Source organism: Lithobates pipiens, unplaced genomic scaffold, assembly GCF_037356315.1.
Source record: "Lithobates pipiens isolate NorthernLeopardFrog02 unplaced genomic scaffold, aLitPip1_a1.2 Scaffold_30, whole genome shotgun sequence".
Classification (NCBI taxonomy): domain Eukaryota; kingdom Metazoa; phylum Chordata; class Amphibia; order Anura; family Ranidae; genus Lithobates; species Lithobates pipiens.
The window spans coordinates 97,993,944-98,011,706 of NW_027507791.1; the positions used below are offsets into that span (position 1 = coordinate 97,993,944).

Genomic DNA, 17,763 nt, shown 5'->3' on the forward strand with positions numbered 1-17,763 from the left:
AAAGATAATAAAGAAAAAAGGTGGGTCAAGTTAGAAAGTGGTATTAGTAAAGTTCTCTTGGGTAAAGTAATATGGATCCCGACACACATTAGAGAATTAGATGGACACACGCACATGATTACACAGATAGCTTTGGCAACCTGGGATAGGGTTCACGAAAAAACTAAATTGGGATTATAATTCCCCATTAATACCACTATGCAACACAGGTTACTTCACACTGGGGAAAGATAGGATCCATGGTGGGTGGTTTAAGAATAAAGATACACAACTAAAAGATATTGCAAGCAATGGTAAAATCTGTACTTTTCAGGAATTACGGAATAAAAAAGAGGTATTAGATATAAACTGGTGGAGGTATGCACAGTTGAAACACTTTGTGGAATCCCTCCCTCAGCTGATCAGGTCGGAGGACAGCTTGCGCCCTTTGGAACGGCTGTGTGTGGCGACCGACAGAAAGAGGGGGATCTCGAAAATATATAAAATTCTGAATGGTCTAGTAATATGGGAGCCCCCCTCATTCATTAAAAAATGGGATGAAGAGTTTGGGACAGGAAGCACGGAGGCAGAGGTGTATAAAATACTAAGGATTCCGCATGCAATCTCAGTGGACTGTAGCCTACTGGAAATTAACTACAAGTGTATGGCATGGTGGTACTTAACCCCAGACAGACTACACCAATTTCATAGAGGGGTCTCTAACTTATGCTGGAGGGGATGCTCAGAAATAGGATCTATGTTCCATATATGGTGGACATGCCCTAAAATTAAAACATTCTGGAAAGGAGTATTATCAATAACCAAAGAAATCTTGGGTTCCAAAATACCAGAAGAGCCTAGGGTTTGTCTGCTCCACGAGGTTAGCATGTCCATAAAACAATAAAGAAGAACATTGATACCATGTCTCCTAAACACAGCAAAGAGCTTAATTCCCTGTCAGTGAAAAGACCCAGAGAGCCCCTCTCTGAAAAGTTGGTTTGGCAAAATTAATCAAATTTATAATCTAGAGCTATTGAAGTACAGCGGAGAAATAGGAGAAGCAGAGTTTGTAAAAAGATGGAAAGATTGGGTAAAATATAAGAAATCTTGATAGTACGATTAAGGACCTTAATAGGCTGGATTCCAGTTTTTTTTTGGAAGAGGCCCTTAGGGAGGGAAGGGGGTGGGGGGGGGGGGGAATTGGGGTGGGAAGGAAAATACTTTGTAAACATTTTCACATTGTAAGTAGCCATGTTTGTAGCCCCAGATCTGTAAGAAAGGAAAAAAGAGTGTTCACTGAGGTGGCAAAAAGAAAAAAAGAAAAAACAGCAGCTGTTGCAACTTTACTAAGAAGTCTCTGGCATTACATTTCAATATGAACAACGTTCAACACCTAACCCTAGCTACGAATATCTTAGACGTTTTCCAAGTGTTGGAATTGGTGGGAAAAAACCCTTGAATGGCAGAACACACATTACCACACACATACAAACCACAGTCTGGGCCAGCCACTAACTAAACCAACACTTCTGTAGGCAAACTGCCTATGTATGTATTAGAGACTGCTTAATGAGAAGTGCAATGACAACTTTCAGTTGTATCCACAGATATGGCTAAAAGGGATGTACATGGGTTTACATACACTTTAACAAAAAAATTAACAACTCTCATGGTATAGCATAATCTTTTCCCAGATACCCCCATCCTGATGTGGTGTGGGTGCATGAAAGCAGCCTGCCTATTATTTTATTCATTAGTGGTTGCTATTCCATTTAAAAAACATGGTAAAATGCCCCACCTACCCTCCCTTCTGCATTCAAAAAACATGGTAAAACTTTTAATTTGTATCATTCTGCAATTTTATGTTCCTTATTTAAAACAATGGAAATAATAGAAAGCTGGTCTTGGTAACTCCACTTTTATTGAGAAATAAGCATTCCCCTCTGGGTGATCTATGTATAGTACATTTGGAAAGTAGTCACAACGTTTCACTTTTTCCACATTTTTTTATGTTACAGCCTTATTCAAAATGGATTAAATTCATTATTTTCCTCAAAATTCTACAAACAATACCCCAAAATGACAATATCAACGAAGTTTGTTTTAAATCTTTGCAAATCCTGTGCATTTTACTGAAGAGTGGCTTTCATCCGGCCACTCTACCATAGGGGCCTGATTATTGGAGTGCTGCAGAGATGGTTGTTCTTCTGGAAGGTTCTTCTCTCTCTACAGAGAAATTCTGGAGCTCTGTCAGGTTTTTGGTAACTTCCCTAAGGCCCTTCTGCCCCGATCACTCAGTTTGGCCGGATGACCTGCTCTAGGGATAGTCCAGGTGCTTCTAAACTTCTTCCATTTAGAGATAATGGAAGCCACTGTGCTCATTGGGACCTTCAATTCTGCAGAATTTTTCCTGAATCATTCCTCAGATCTGTGGCTCAATACAATCCTGTCTCTGAGGTCTACAGACAATTCCTTAGACTTCATGGCTTGGTTTGGGCTCTGACATGCACAGTTAACCGTGGGACCTTATATGGACAGGTGTGTGCCTTTCCAAATCATTCGGCCGGCCCACCCAACGTCACTCTTGGCTGTCTGCCTATTGGACGCCGGGGGGTGGGGCACACATTTAATGGAGACGCTGCACAAGCATCTCCTCACGACGAGACACTCATTTGCGTTCCCCTCTGCAGTACTGGACACTCACGCTCGGTACCTGGCTTCATTACAGGTAATCTACTTTTTGCGGATAGTGATTCTGAGTTCAGTATCCGTTTTTACCACCTCTCCCCTTGGTTCGCCCCCACTGACGCTTTTCATACTAACTTATACTTTCCAGACACCTAGCCCTTGTTGGTTCTGATTGCTGGATGAGCCGGTCAGCTGGCCCTCTAGACCCATTGCTGCGATGTGATAGCTGATTTTTTCCTTTTTTACACTTCACTACTCTGGAAATTCATTGAATGGATCATTAGATTTTGGTGAGCCTTTTCTAATGTTATCTACATTATTATATATCATCACTATATATAGATATATGTATATCACATTGGCATCAAGCATCACTCTGATGTAAACCTTTTTTCTCTATATATCCCCTCTCCAGTTGCTGACTGCCAGACTTCTCATCTCCTTCGTGAGCTATAGGTTCTATTAATTGGCCATTAGTCCTTATTCAGAGGGTAATTCTATTCAATGCTTGTTTAATAAATTTTTGGTATTATATTGTCGTGTATCCCCACAGTGCCCTATCGTGACTGCCTATGTGTTGTACATTCATACCCCTTCCTGACAGCACTTTGCTCTATATTAGTTATGTGTTATTAATTACATGTATACATTTTGTTTATACTGCTTTTGTGACGTATGTTCCTTTCTTGCTTTTAAGAATCTCATTGCGCCCTAGAAGAAGCGTCGATTGGACGTGAAACATGTTGGGCATGAGCATGGGACCCATATCAGTATACTATTATTGTGAATATATATTTACACTCTAGTTCCCAATGGTTTATTGCTGGTTATTATATTGAACCATATTATCGTATAATGTAATATGATATTTTTTTGCTGATTGAGGTCTCCACGAACGAATATATCATCTGTTTTTGGTTTTTAATTGTATTTTTGTTATAATAAAATTGTTTAATGAAAATAATTTTTGACTTGTACTGGTGCCTATAAAGTCCATAAGTCCCTCCATATAGTTTTGTTTCTTGTATACATCTATTCACGGACGATGGCACCTTCTACTGAGGATTACATTGGGATATCCACTCTTACCACTAAGTGTTTCTTTTGACATCCCGCACCTATTTATCTATGATCCCTTTCCAAATCATATCCAATCAACTGAATTTACCACAGGTGGACTGCAATCAAGTTGTAGAAGCACCTGAGCTCAATTTTAAGTGTCATGGCAAAGGCTGTGAATACTTTTGTACACGTGATTTTTATCGTTTTTTATTTTTAATACATTTACAAAGATTTCAAACAAACTTCTTTCACTTTGTCAAACTTGTCATTATGGGGTAGACTTTTGAGGAAAATAACAAATTGAATCCATTTTGGAATAAGGCTGTATCAAAACAAAATGTGGAAAAAGTGAAGTGCTGTGAATCATTTCTGGAAGCACTGTACATTACAAGGATTTTAACAAACCTTGTTGCAGAATCCTACCTTTTGTTATTCTGAAGAAATTCATGTATGGTTGTCTGTGTTCATGTGGAAAGAGAATCTAATGGGAGTGGTTTCATAATTATAAATCAACTGCTGCACCTGCAGGACTCGAATGAGGAAAACTGCAGGGTCTGCATCCCTTTAGATGTGATTTTCTATTGGGATTATCTCACCCATTACATTTTTGTTGCAGGGGATGCTGGAAATCGGACTTGTATCTTAGTGGAGACTTCTGGGAAAATCAGTGAGCCAGGCTGAAAAAGGCTGAACACAGGCTGAAAATGTTGTTTCTGGTGGGTGTTCTGTACACATTCTGTGTATAGAACACCTCTAGGTAGCCATATTGCATTGCATTTTACATAAAATTACAGAGCTGCATATTAAAAAGGAAAGGTAATTTTTAATAACATTCGATTACAATATGACTTGGGTCGCAATTGTATATGCTATATGCATTTTGTTTTATTTGCTATTTTTTTTCCATGAAAGTGGAGTTACCCTTTAATGTTAAGATTTTAGCATATTGCTATAGAAAACTGAAGAGCACAGAGCATGTAGCACTGAGTAGCAGGTGAGTGAAGAGGCATTCCTAATTCTCACCAATTTGTTATGGAGGGATCCTAGCTGGACATAATGGCTGGTGAAAGTAAACACTCATCACTCACTGGAACGAGGACATGTGTGGGCCAGCCAGCCAGCAGTTCTTCACACACTGGGACCTGAGCGTCCCCTGCACACGCTCTCTGTAAGGGGCTCTTTGTCTGTCAGGGAAGGGCTGTCATGGATAAGTGATTTCTTAAGAGAGACCACAGGAGAGATAAGGATTGTCAACCAATTACACCTGTCTTCAGTACTGTCTGCTAATCTCGTCAGGGGTCTTTGTGAGGTCTCTGTGAGTTGATCTTGCTGTGAGGTCAACCTGTACCATAATTGCAAGGCTCATACTAGGTACTGTAAGGTTTAACTAAAGATTACCTTTGCTGAAATATGTAGGCTAGGCTGCCATCGCTGACCTGCTTCTAAAAAATTCTAGTGGCCCGACTAATGCTGATCCAATGACTTCAACAGTCTCTGAGTTACTAACCTGAAACAAGTATGCAGTAAGTGAAAAGTGTGAATTCCAGACTCCTGATCTGCATACTTGTTCAGGTGTGGCAACCCAGCAAGTATGAATTTCTATGACAGCCAGGTAATTAGTATTTTCAAATGGTCCACAATGGTTGTTCTAATACTGTATAATCCCATAAGCAAAGGCTATCAATAATGTACCCAACAAATCAACAATTTGTAGCACTGGATGAAAAAAAAAAATCAGCCTTGCACAGTGGAAACCCTATTTCTGACCATTAAATTCTCCTCCTCCCTAAAAGTGTTACTAAAGCCAGGACCCTGCATTCACTATATCTAGTCCCCCACAGAACACAGAACAAGGAAATGCAATTATTTTAGTAATATGAACTGCTAAATACCTTTTCTCATCAGCAGTATATAGCAGTCTTGTGGCTTCTATCAGTGCCTGGTTAAAGCTTGCAGAAGGAGTTTTCATATTTGCCCTGGCTGTCCTATCAGGATGCAGGACACCTGACCCTCTATCTAGACAGTGCTGATTGGCCCTGTGCTGATCACATGCACTCTCCCAAGAAAAAAAAAAACTTTCTAGCAATACACACCAAACTGAGCATGTGCAGCCTGACTTCAAAGGCTGTCTTATCCGGACATGTTTTGGAGCCAGTGGAATAAGAGGAGGATCTGTGTATAGAGGATCAAACAGCCTTTTTACACAATGCAGAGGAATAACCCCTTAAGTTCCACAGTGAGTGTAACAAGCATGCTTTACTGCATATACAGATTTTACTGTTGTGGGTTTAGTAACACTTTAAACCTCTTTCTAGGCCCACTAACAATGTTTTTTCTGTTTCTACACTGACTGTAGAACATGCACAAATTCAGTATATGTTCACTTTGCCCTCAGTATACAGTCACTTCATGCTGACACTCGGCTCATCTGCACATGCTGGGAGTAAGAATGGGTGTCAGGACAAAGGACTACATTACTGTGTGGAAGTTAACATTATGCCAAGAGTTCAGAGGGCCCATATTAACTAAAGCTTTACTTTAAATAGTTGTATGAATAGCAGTTAAAAGTGTTCAGGCTGTCCAGTTCAGAACCAGACTCGGCTTTCATTGTAGGCACTAAGCAAATGTTTCAAAAGAAGCACAGAGGGTAAAATGTCTGCTTGTATGTGGTTGGGATTAGGTGTATATGCCAGATTATATATACTAAATTACACATACTTATAAATCAATGCAGAACTATTACATGTTTTCAAAACTATCCCCCACTATTGCCATTTATGTGGTTACATAGTAAAAAAACAGAAAACAGAAGGAAAATACAGAAGAAAAAATAAGAAAACAAAAGAAGAAGAAAAAGAGGAAAAAGAAGAACTCACTTAAATTCACTTACTATTGACTGACTCACTACCTCTGCTGGAAGTAAGTTCCAAGCAGGAACTACTTTTTCAGTAAAAAATACTTCCTAAGGTTAGCGTTGAACCTTTTTCCTACTAGTTTGAGGTCTCCTCCTTGCTGCATTTTTCATTTAGTGAACATTATGGAACTAAAGGAATGAAAGTTATTTGGCTGCTGCAGAGAGTGAACCTCCATGGCAGGGAGTGACAGAGCTGAAAACTTCACAAAAGAGAATAAGTTGCTAAACTCCTGTAGCCAGGAGCTGGCTAATAGTGCCTGCATATTCAGGAGACAGTTTGCAATATTGCTACAGTGTGGCTGTTTTCTCCCAGTGCCCAGCCTGGACCCTGTCATCATATCCTGCAGTCAGGGTGAACAAGAACTAAGAATGAAGCAAAGCATCTTGGGATATGTAGTCCAACGTTCCAAGTTCTATACTCAGACAGAATCGCTTTCTTAGGACCACAGACTGGATCTGCAAGCAGTGCCAGATAGTGCTGCAGCCAAGTTGCAGAAGAGTCATTGCAAGCGGTGCGGGAGCATCCACTGCCAGCCACTTCTGGTCATTCAGCGGTAGCTAGGAGGCCGCTCTCATCACATGCATGTCAGATCCAGCCTGGCTGCAGCGCAGTGCCGCGCGGAGTTGAGCACCATCCCTTGAGCCAGACTCCGCAGAGCCTGCTGCGGAAGGGTTGCTGGGATTGGTGAATGGGCACTTGCCCAACACCCTATAAAAAGGGACATTGGATGCAAATTGTCTTGTTTCCTGACTAAACCTGTAGGACTCCACAGGCATACTTTGCATCACCCTGCTTGCCAGGAGACCTTAAACACACTTAATTCCACCCTGCTTGTCAGAACACCTAAAGTGCACCAAGAAAGAGCTAGCTGAGGATGCAAGGTCTTTCTTTTGAGAGACTACATCATACCATAAGAGATTAAATCCACTGGTGCCATAAGGGCCCATACTTTCACCCAGGGCTCTATTACTGAATGAGCAGGTTTGAAGGCTTAATGGTTAAATAGTTTGAACTGAACAAAATACAGTGTTTATTGGGACTGTGGTATTGGGGAATAGAAGGGAATGGTCTGACACGAAACGGGTCATTCGTCTGACCTTCTCCTGCCTGAACCAGTACGGCAAAATCCAAAGCAGATTTTGTTGGTTGGTTTAATATATGTGCTTGTTTTACATTTCCTCAAATTTATATTCTTGACTATTTCTGCTGGCAGGGTTTTTTGTCACAGAAAATGTTTAGCTGGTGTTGGTTGTAAGTTACTGAGTTTTGCTAATACATTTTCCAGTAAAATAAGATTCAACTGCTTTACGCGTCTAAGCCCTTGTACACACGATCGGAGATTCCGACGGAATGTGTCCGATCAGAGCGTTTTGTCGGATATTCCGACTGTGTGTGGTCTGCATCGGACTGTTTCCGTCGGACCAACTTTTCCAACTTGGCGGAAATATTTTCCGACAAAATGCTCCGAAAGGACATACTCCGATCATGTGTAGAGATTTCCAATCGGACAAAGTGCCACGCATGCTCAGATCAAATTCCTACATCAAAGCTATTGGCTACTAGCCTGAACGTAGTCCCATCGTAACGAAATTACGTCATCATGTTCTGAAAGATCGGATTTTCAACTTTGTCCAACCGTGTGTATGCAACAGTTTCGGACAAGATCCGTCGGACAAAATCAGACGGATTTGGTTGTCGGAATCTCCGACCGTGTGTACAAGGGCTAAGGCCGCGTACACACGGGCGGATTGTCTGGCCAACTAAGTTCATCAGACAATCCGACAGACAGTCCGTTTAAAATTTGCATGAACGGACTTGACCACACACGATGAGCAGACAGTCCGCTGAAAGCTTGCGCTATGACGTGTACGGCACGTACGACGGGACGAAAAATTCGACGTCCAATACACTGCAATGCAACCTTCGCCGTGTAAATCCTTTCTGAGCATGCGCCAAACTTAGTCTGTCGAACTAGCCTACTCACGAGCGGACTGTCCGCTGAAACCCAGTTTGGACGGACTGTCTTACGGAAATTCCGTAAGACTTTGTTCGTCAGACAATCCGCTGAAAAAGTCAGCTGAAGCCCACACACGAGCAGATTGTCCGCTGAAACACTGTTCAGCGGACTAAGTTGGGCAGACAATCCGCCCGTGTTTACGCGGCCTAAGTGCTTATTGTTATCACAAGGATGTTGCAACCCAGAGTGTCAGATGTCTTGCAAGGTCGGGGGAACCATTGGGATACAGTTCTTTCAAGTGGCCCTCATGGGGGTAGTGCTATACTCCCCAAAACAGGAAGCAAGTAGCTGATTCAACATGTTAACATCCATGCAAAAAAAAAAAAATCAGTTTAAGGACCTTTTAAAAAGAAAATCATCTACAGCAATTTTAATTGGCGATCCATAGGTTTTCCAATAGAAAACAGGAGTAAGATCAGCTATGCAGATGTGATTCAACCACCCTCTAGCAGATACAGTAGTCAATAACACCAAGGGTGTAAAATACATGCAATTAGCCTAAGCATAAGAATAGCTCAGGAAATGTCTTCAGGTTTGATCCAAAACTTTGTACAACACCAAGCAGGGCCCACAAGAAAGATGTCAGAATGTATTTACAACATGCAGTATACTAAAACTGCTGGGGGGGTTGCGGGGGTTACAAAAAGTACATCTATCCTTTACAGGAGATTACAGTTTTTTTATTTATTTTTTCATTTATTATAATCAGGTATATAAAAATTGTAATTAAATATTTATATTATACTGTACATTATTGCTTAGCAGTTGGCAGAGCCTTAGTCTCCTTTTCACATATATATAGGACCCCATTAGCCTCTGTGTTAAAAGCTGGTTGTTTACAGATATCAGTATTTGAAGCTAAAATGATCCCACAGAAGTGGATGACTCATCACATTGACGCCTCACTGTCACCCTCCATCATCAGACAGCTCAATCCAATTCAGGGGCCTCTTTAGTTAACCCACAGTGCCTCAGGAATCCTTTGCCATGTATTAAATGTTAATTTGTGAAACAAAAAGTTGTGTAAACATAATGAAAAATAAAATTTTTACAACATAGACAAATACAATCAGGCTTAATGTACACGGGGCGTTTTACAATCTCCCCTGAACTATTTAAATTAACAGATAGTAAATGACATTTTAAAACGTCCATTTTGCCGCAATTAAATGCAGTGTTTTGCATCTAGAAGCATTTTTTTTTTAAATAGTCAAAAGTTAAAAACGCTTGTAAGCGAAACGCGGCTGAATGCAAGTTACCGCGTTTTCAAGCTGTTACAGGCGTTTGGCGTTTCAAATGCCTCTGAACATCCATCCTGAACGTTTATATATTTTTTTGCTTTCCAAAAAACCCTTTTAAACGCAACTGCCTATAAATGACTATAAACGACCCCATGTACATGTACTGATAAGATATCATAGAGGAGAGTTCAGGGGCAGCTGAAAAAAAATGCCCAACTGCTCCTAAACATCCGTTTACCAGCAGCAGTCTACATGAAACCTAAAAGACATTACCGCATTCTGTCTTTGGAATCATCTGGGAAGGAGTTATCTTTTTCTCGTAAGACCTCAACATTAGACCAATGGCCTCTTCTGTTCACCGTGTGCTGCACTCGTGATGCCAGCTGCAGGGTGCTTGGTAAGACATGGCTGGGGGACACAGTGCAGAGATGATGGATTGTTTGATGTGCAGCAGATCTGGAAAAGATAAATACATTTTTTTTTTTTATAAGTTGTAAGAGAACATTATTTTTTTTAAATCCAAATACACAAAAACCATGTCATTACTGATCACTTTATCAGGTCAAATCTATACTATAAAGGTAATAAAGGTCATAATCCTCCCTAGACCACCAGGGATGCCAGTCAGCACAATGGGTGCCAATCAGTGCCCATAATGGATGCCAATCAGTGCCCACAATGGGCATCACTGATTGGCATGCATTATTGTTTGGCACTGATTGGCATCCATTAATATAGTATAACACCGATGCCGCCTATGAGTGCCCACCTGTGCCGCCTATGAGTGCCCACCTGTGCCGCCTGAGTGCCCACCTGTGCCGCCTATGAGTGCCCACCTGTGCCGCCTATGAGTGCCCACCTGTGCTGCCTATCCATGCCCACCTGTGCCGCCTATCCATGCCCACCTGTGCCACCTATCCATGCCCATCCGTGCCGCCCATCCGTGCCGCCCATCCGTGCCAGCTATCAGTGCCAATTTGTGCCACCTATCAGTGTCCGTCCATGTCGCCCATCCGTGTCGCCCATCAGTGCCGCCTATCAGTGCCACTTCATTGGTGCCACATTGGTGCCCATCAGTGCTGCCTTATCAGTGCCCCTTTCTTTGCAAAATTAGGATTTTTCATTTTTTTTATTTTTTTCCACAAAATTGTCATTGTAATAGGTTATTTCTCTCACATGGCATGTGTATACCACAAATGACATCCCAAAATAAATTCTGCTACTCCTCCTGTGTATTACGATACCATGTGTGGGACTTTTTCACAGCCTGGCCACTTAGAGAGACCCAACATGCAGGGAGCGCCATCACGTGTTCTAGGAGCATAAATTACACATCTAACTTGTTGACTACCTATTACACTTTTGAAGGCCCTGGAGCACCAGGACAATGACACATGACACTGACATGGCACAGATGGCAGATGGCACTGATACGTGGAACTGATGGCACGTGACACTGATGTGACACTGACGACAGATGGCACTAATACGTGGCACTGATGACACGTGACACTGATGTGGCACTGATGACAGATGGCACTAATACGTGGCACTGATGACAGATGGCACTAATATGTGGCACTGATGACACCTGACACTGACAGGTGGCACTGATACGTGGCACTGACACGTGACACTGACAGGTGGCACTGGGAACACATGGCACTAGGGACAGGTGGCACTAGGGATGGGTGGCACTGGGGACAGGTGGCACATGGCACTGGGGACAGATAGGTGGCACTGGGGACAGGTGCCACTGGGGACACATGACACTGTTAAGTGGCACTGGGGACAGGTGGCATTGATAGGTGGCACTGGGGACACATGGCACTGACAGGTGGCACTGGGGACAGATGGCACTGATAGATGGCACTGGGGACAGATGACACTGTGGACAGATGGCACTGATAGGTGGCACAGGGGACAGATGGCACTGATAGGTGGCACTGGGGACAGGTGGGCATGTGTGTGTGTTTCACTGTGTGTGTGTTTTACTATGTGTGTGTTTTACTGTGTGTGTGTGTGTTTTACTTGGTGTGTGTGCGTGTGTGTGTATACTCACTGACACTGACGCTGCAGCTGCAGCACGGAAGCTCTCCCTCCTCACATGCTGTTTCTGTGTGAGGAGGGGAGCCGGCGATGAGAGATGATCTCATATGTTTACATATGAGATCACCTCTCATTGGACAGGACGATCGAGTGCTAAATGGCCGCTGCGATTGGCCATTTAGCACGATCTGTGATTGGCTGTGTCCGAGGGACATGGCCAACACAGAACTTCCCCAATGCATGCCCGCGGCGGCGCGCATTGGGGAAGTAAACAGGAGGACGTCCAGGGACGGCCTCCCGGCAGTTATTGTCTGCTCTGTAGCCGTCTTTTGGCTATAGAGCGGGCACAAAGTGGTTAACAATATAAAAGGGAGACAGTACAGTTACAATACAATAAAACACAAGAGGGTAAGAGGGCCTTGCTCATAACAGTTTACAATCTAAGAGTGGGGACAAGTGGTACAGAAGGTAATAACTGTGGGGGATGACCTGATGGAAGTGACAAAAGGTTAGTTGGAGGCGTGATATACTTTCCTGATGAGATGAGTTTTCAGGGATCATATAAAGGCAGCCAGAGTAGGAGATAGCCGGACAGATTGAGGTAGAGAGAGTTCCAGAGGATGGGAGTGGCTCTAGGGAAGTCCTGGAGACGAGTATGGGAGAAGGAGACAGGGGAGCTTGAGAGCAGGAGGTTGTGAGAGGAGTGGAGAGGATAGTAAACAAAAAGTCAGAAAAGAGCAGGTCTTCAAGTGGTTAAGGACATTTACCATTTCTATATGTTTCCTATGACATAGTCCATCTTCACTTTTAAGATTCAGGTCCACTTTAAATCTCTCAGTAGCAAGATATTAAAATTGCCCATTTTTGAAGAAAACAAAAAAGCCTTTTTTTATGTAGTTGTTAGAAGAGCAACTGCTCATTTAGACAACAATCTGACATTTTTCAGGTAATAAAGGTAATGGCTGGGAACTCTGAACTGAACAATAAAAGCCAAGCCTGCCATAAAAACAAACAATTTTAAAGCTGAATAGTGAGTAGCATTTACGGAGCCTGAAGCATTCCACTAATGTCTATTTCTTTTCCCTCTAGTAGAAACCGTGATGCTGACCCCAGTTGGGTTGTCACCCTGTCACCCCTCGTCCTTTCTTTTAATGACATGGCAGGAGAGTCTACGTTTGGCAAAGCCAGCCTGACAGATGCACCGGGAACTTTCCTCATTGGTAAACATTCCCAGAAGTCTATCAACAGAAAAAAAAGTTGTTTTTGGTATGTTGCAGGTAAAAAGGTGCATGTTTTTACAGCCTCACGTCTCCTCGTTCCAGCTATTTATCATTCTTTATGTGTGGAGACAGAGGAGTGCTGTAACTCTGTGTGTGGCCGATCTCTCCATAATGCACAGCAGAAAAATAGTTTTTGCTTTGTGAGTGTGGAGGGGAGAACTGTCAGTGCATTGATAATATGACAGCAAGTATATGGAGGGGGGCTTCCATTGTCAATGCTGATATTTGTACAAAATCTGACCTCGCTGAAGTCCCCCCAGAGGACTGAAGATAAGTAAGGACATGTACAGGGTCACCTAAATGCCAAGGTGACTGCTTTAGAAAAGGAGGCCTCTTTTTTTACGATATGGTCTTGGAGTGACTTAATGAAAGCATGTTATTGGCTCATAAAGGTCAAACATCCTATTCTTCTTGAGTCAGGAAATATTTGGAATTGATCCCATTCTGGGTAATGTCGTAATGCTGTTAAAGGGCAAATATATCTGGATTACAATTTATTTTTATAGCAGAGATCATTTAAAGAAATTCCTGATATGTATGAGAAGTAACAATAATGTATTAAAACTAAAAATGATTAAAATAATTGTCTGAAATCTTTCCTGAAGTTGGTGACCCTCTTCAATTATCCAACAGAAGGACACTGCAGAAAACTTCTCAAAAACCTTGCAGATGATCACAATATATTTGAATTTTAGTGGACCTTCACATAAAAGTGGAAGTACCCCTAATGTGCCTCTCCTCCCCTATCTCTAATATTACTGGAAGTTTTTTTTGGCAGGTACCCGCTCTTCCCCCCTATCCACCCACAACCTCCTTTGACATGTCACAGGCTCCAGGAGGCTGCAAGACCAATCTGTCAGTGCCGCACAATCTCACGCATGCGCAGTGGGGAGTCAGCTGTGAAATAGCACAATAGACAATAGTCACAGCCAGCTTGCCACAGCCAAGATGGTGGTGATGGGAATCCAAGCCAAGAACTGTTACAGTATTTGTAGCTGCTAACTTTTAGTTTTTTCTAAGAATACTGTAGCTCCCCTTTTTAAGCTGGCCATACACTGATTGAAATGTAAACAAATTTCGATCAGGTTGTTGTTTTCCCTGCTCAACAGAAGTTGATCATTTGATTGACTTCTGTTGAAGGTACATACTGGAAAACAATTGCCAATCTGCAGCTGCTGATCAGTATTAGAATACAATGTCATGTTGCGGGGAATTCCTCCATCCACCTTGACTCTGTGGATAGTTAGGGCTCATTCACACGCGAGTTTGGGGGGCAGTAAACACATTACCGCCACCAATCGATACCCTCTTTAGCTGCAGAGGCACAGTCTGGGGGTGCCCAAATGTCATGGAATTATAGTCCCTGTCACTTTCAAATGAATAGAGCTGCTCTAGTGTGGAATTCAGTGGGTTAAGGCTGGGGGTGAGGAGGCAATACATTGGTAGGTCCAGTAGATCCATGTACATAGAATCCCCATGGGCAATACTTGAAACAGGTACAATAACTTTGGTAAAAGGAGATCATTTTGAGTGCCGCAATCTGGCCTAGCCAGAATAGTGGGTATTCTTTCCAGACATCTAGTAAAAGAGAGGTGGATAGTTGTCAACATAGAGTGTATGATAGGAGGAGTGAGGTAGATTCCAAAGTAGGTTAGGCATTTGATATTGGGTACAGAACATTTACTGAACTGATGCATAAGGGCTCATAAATTGGGAAGAGTGATATTTGGGTTGGTGATGAACAGCATGATATCATCTGCGAAGAGGCTCAATTTATGTTGGTGTCCCACTATAGACGGGTAAATGTGAATGTATTAAAAAGATGTACTAGATATTTTCTGCTCAAACACATTAATTCATGAATACTGCTTGCAAATTCTGGGTCAGTGACTCAGAAAATATTTACGCCATAGATAGCCAGACAACCAGTAACCTTCACACACTTATCACAGCAGATTTCATTAAAAGTGAATCTGAGAACTTTGTTCAGTAAGGTTCTTAAATTGTGAATCTCCCTTATAATACATAGCTGATCCCCTAGGATCGCACCCTACCCCACCTTCCTCCCTACCCTAGTTCCACAAGATTGTTCTTTTAAAGTCATTATCTGCCACCGCTATAATGGCCACCTCTGGCTGTTACTTTCAGCAACCCAGTCAGACTCCTTTAGCTGTCATGAGCTATATGTACACATTAAGTTTCTAGTTAGTGCCTTTGGATGCATCTCTTCTGTATTTAAGAAAATTAAAAAAATGGGAAAAGTGAACCTTAAGTGGCAAAAGATACCTGAAACACTAGTTGCAACATGCAGAAGGCACCTGCAGGCACCGGCATGTCAGGATCTTTCCTTATTCAGCACCCAGGGTGCCCTAAATCCTCGGAAGAATTGACATGCAAATATCAACTAAATTTCCTGAAGAACCTGACCCCAGCCCTACCTCCTTAAGCCGGCCTTAGATGGTTCGAATCTTGGCCGATTTTGGCTGAACCAGCTGAGATTCAAACCGTGTATGAGCAGGCTAAATGTACCCAAGTTGATCGATTGATCAACTCAGGTACAACCAGATACTGAAGGCAGAAAGCCACAGGGGAAATCACTGGTCCAGGTGAACCAAGAGGATCCCATAGCACGTAACCCCACAGGTGCTGGTCGGCTCGCCATGCAGTCACAGGAATGAATGGAAGGTTAGCATGTTTCAAACATCTTGTGCTTTGTGCTTAGCCACAACCAATGACTAAGCACAAGATGTTTGAAACATGCTAACCTTCCATTAATTCCTGTGACTGCATCTGACTTCATTACAATAAAGACGTTTTTACTCATACCCCTGTTGAGGTGTGCAGCTGCCTATTCCAAGTTTCCCTGTTTGTCTGTGTGGCGAGCCGGGCCAGCACCTGTGGGGTTACCTACTGTGGGATCTCCTCGGCTCACCTGGAGCAGTGATTTCTCCTGTGCCTTCCTGCCTTCAGTATCTGGTTGAACCTGAGCTGATCAATTGACAAACCTGGGTAGATTCAGCCTGCTCATACACAGTTTGAATCTCAGCCGGTTCAGCAGGAACTGGCCAAGATTCGAACCATCTAAGGCCGGCTTAAGGAGGTAGAGCTGGGGTCAGGCTCTTGAGGAAATTTAGTTTATATTTGCATGTGAATACGTCAATACTTCCAATATTACTGCTAGTGGCTGTTATAGCCGCAAGAAATAATCACTGTGTTCCCCCCCCCCCCCCCCCCACTGGGAGAACACAATGGCTCTGTGGGAGGGATTCCCCTGTCAACACTGTCTGTGGAATCAACCCGTGGTTGCAGTAAAGGCAATCACACCATTTATGGCCGGCCTTAGACTCACTACTAGCCACAGAGGCCAATACATCATAATAATAGACCAATAGTGGGATTCTTCTGTAGGGCTCATTTGTATACTTTGTCCATGGAAAAATACTAGCTTCGTGCTCTAGTAGATAAAGCTGTAAAAAGACCATAGTTTCCATTTAACTAACCTAAATTATACACCTTTTCAGAAACTTTCAGTTATTAAATGCATGTACCTGTCCCTAATTTGGCTTCAAATAAAGGGTAACTCCACTTTCATGGGGAAAAAAATAGCAAATAAAAAAAATAATATAGCATATTATTCATAATAACAAAAGGTAGGCATCTGCAACAAAGTTTGTTAAAATCGTTGTACTGTACATAGATCACCCAGAGGAGAATGTTTCTTTCTCAACAAAAGTGGAGTTAGGCCGCGTACACACGGGCGGATTGTCTGTCCAACTTAGTCCGCTGAACCGTGTTTCAGCGGACAATCCGCTCGTGTGTGGGCTTCAGCGGACTTTTTCAGCGGACAGTCTGGCGGACTAAGTCTTTCGGAATTTCTGTAATTTTGTCTGTCCAAACTTGGTTTTGTCCGTCCAAACTTGGTTTCAGCGGACAGTCCGCTCGTGTGTAGGCAAGTTGGACGGACTAAGTATGGCGCATGCTCAGAAAGGATTTGCACGGCCGAAGGTTGCATTGCAGTGTATTGGACGTCGTTTTTCTAGTCCCATCGTACGTGCTGTACACGTCATCGCGCAAGCTTTCAACGAACTGTCTGTTCATCGTGTGTGGTCAAGTCCGTTCATTCAAATGTTGGACGGACTGTCTGTCGGATTGTCTGACCAACTTAGTTGGGCAGACAATCCGCCCGTGTGTACACGGCCTTACACTTTAATATACAAAAAGTTTCAAATTAGCCTGCCAAGGATAGGGAAAACAATGTTGTAATGAAAGGTATTTTCACTAAACAGTATAGACATGAAGAAACAAATCAGAAGATCTTCTTATTCCTGATCCTTAGCCCACTTGTAATAATTACTTGGTTCTCGGTTTCCAGGTGGCAAGAAGAGCCACAGGAGGGCGTGCCTTTGCTGTCTCCCGTCTTGTCAGTGGCACTGCATCCCCCTTCACATGAATGATGTCCGAGATGGTGACCTGGAGAAACACAATTCAGTCAAGACAAAGGATTCAGAGGTTTAAAAAGGGAAAACAAGAAT

General features: G+C 42.6%; 1 protein-coding gene across 1 annotated transcript in view; it reads right to left on the reverse strand.

The window, feature by feature from the left end:
• Positions 1-17,763, reverse strand: part of TTC6 (tetratricopeptide repeat domain 6) — a 308,030-nt gene that overhangs the window by 233,828 nt on the left and 56,439 nt on the right. Inside the window, exons 5-6 of the mRNA XM_077464674.1 lie at positions 17,586-17,701; positions 10,176-10,358 (exon numbers count right to left, since the gene is read on the reverse strand). Of these exons, the coding sequence (XP_077320800.1) occupies positions 10,176-10,358; positions 17,586-17,701 (299 nt within the window). The remainder of the gene's footprint in view (positions 1-10,175; positions 10,359-17,585; positions 17,702-17,763) is intronic.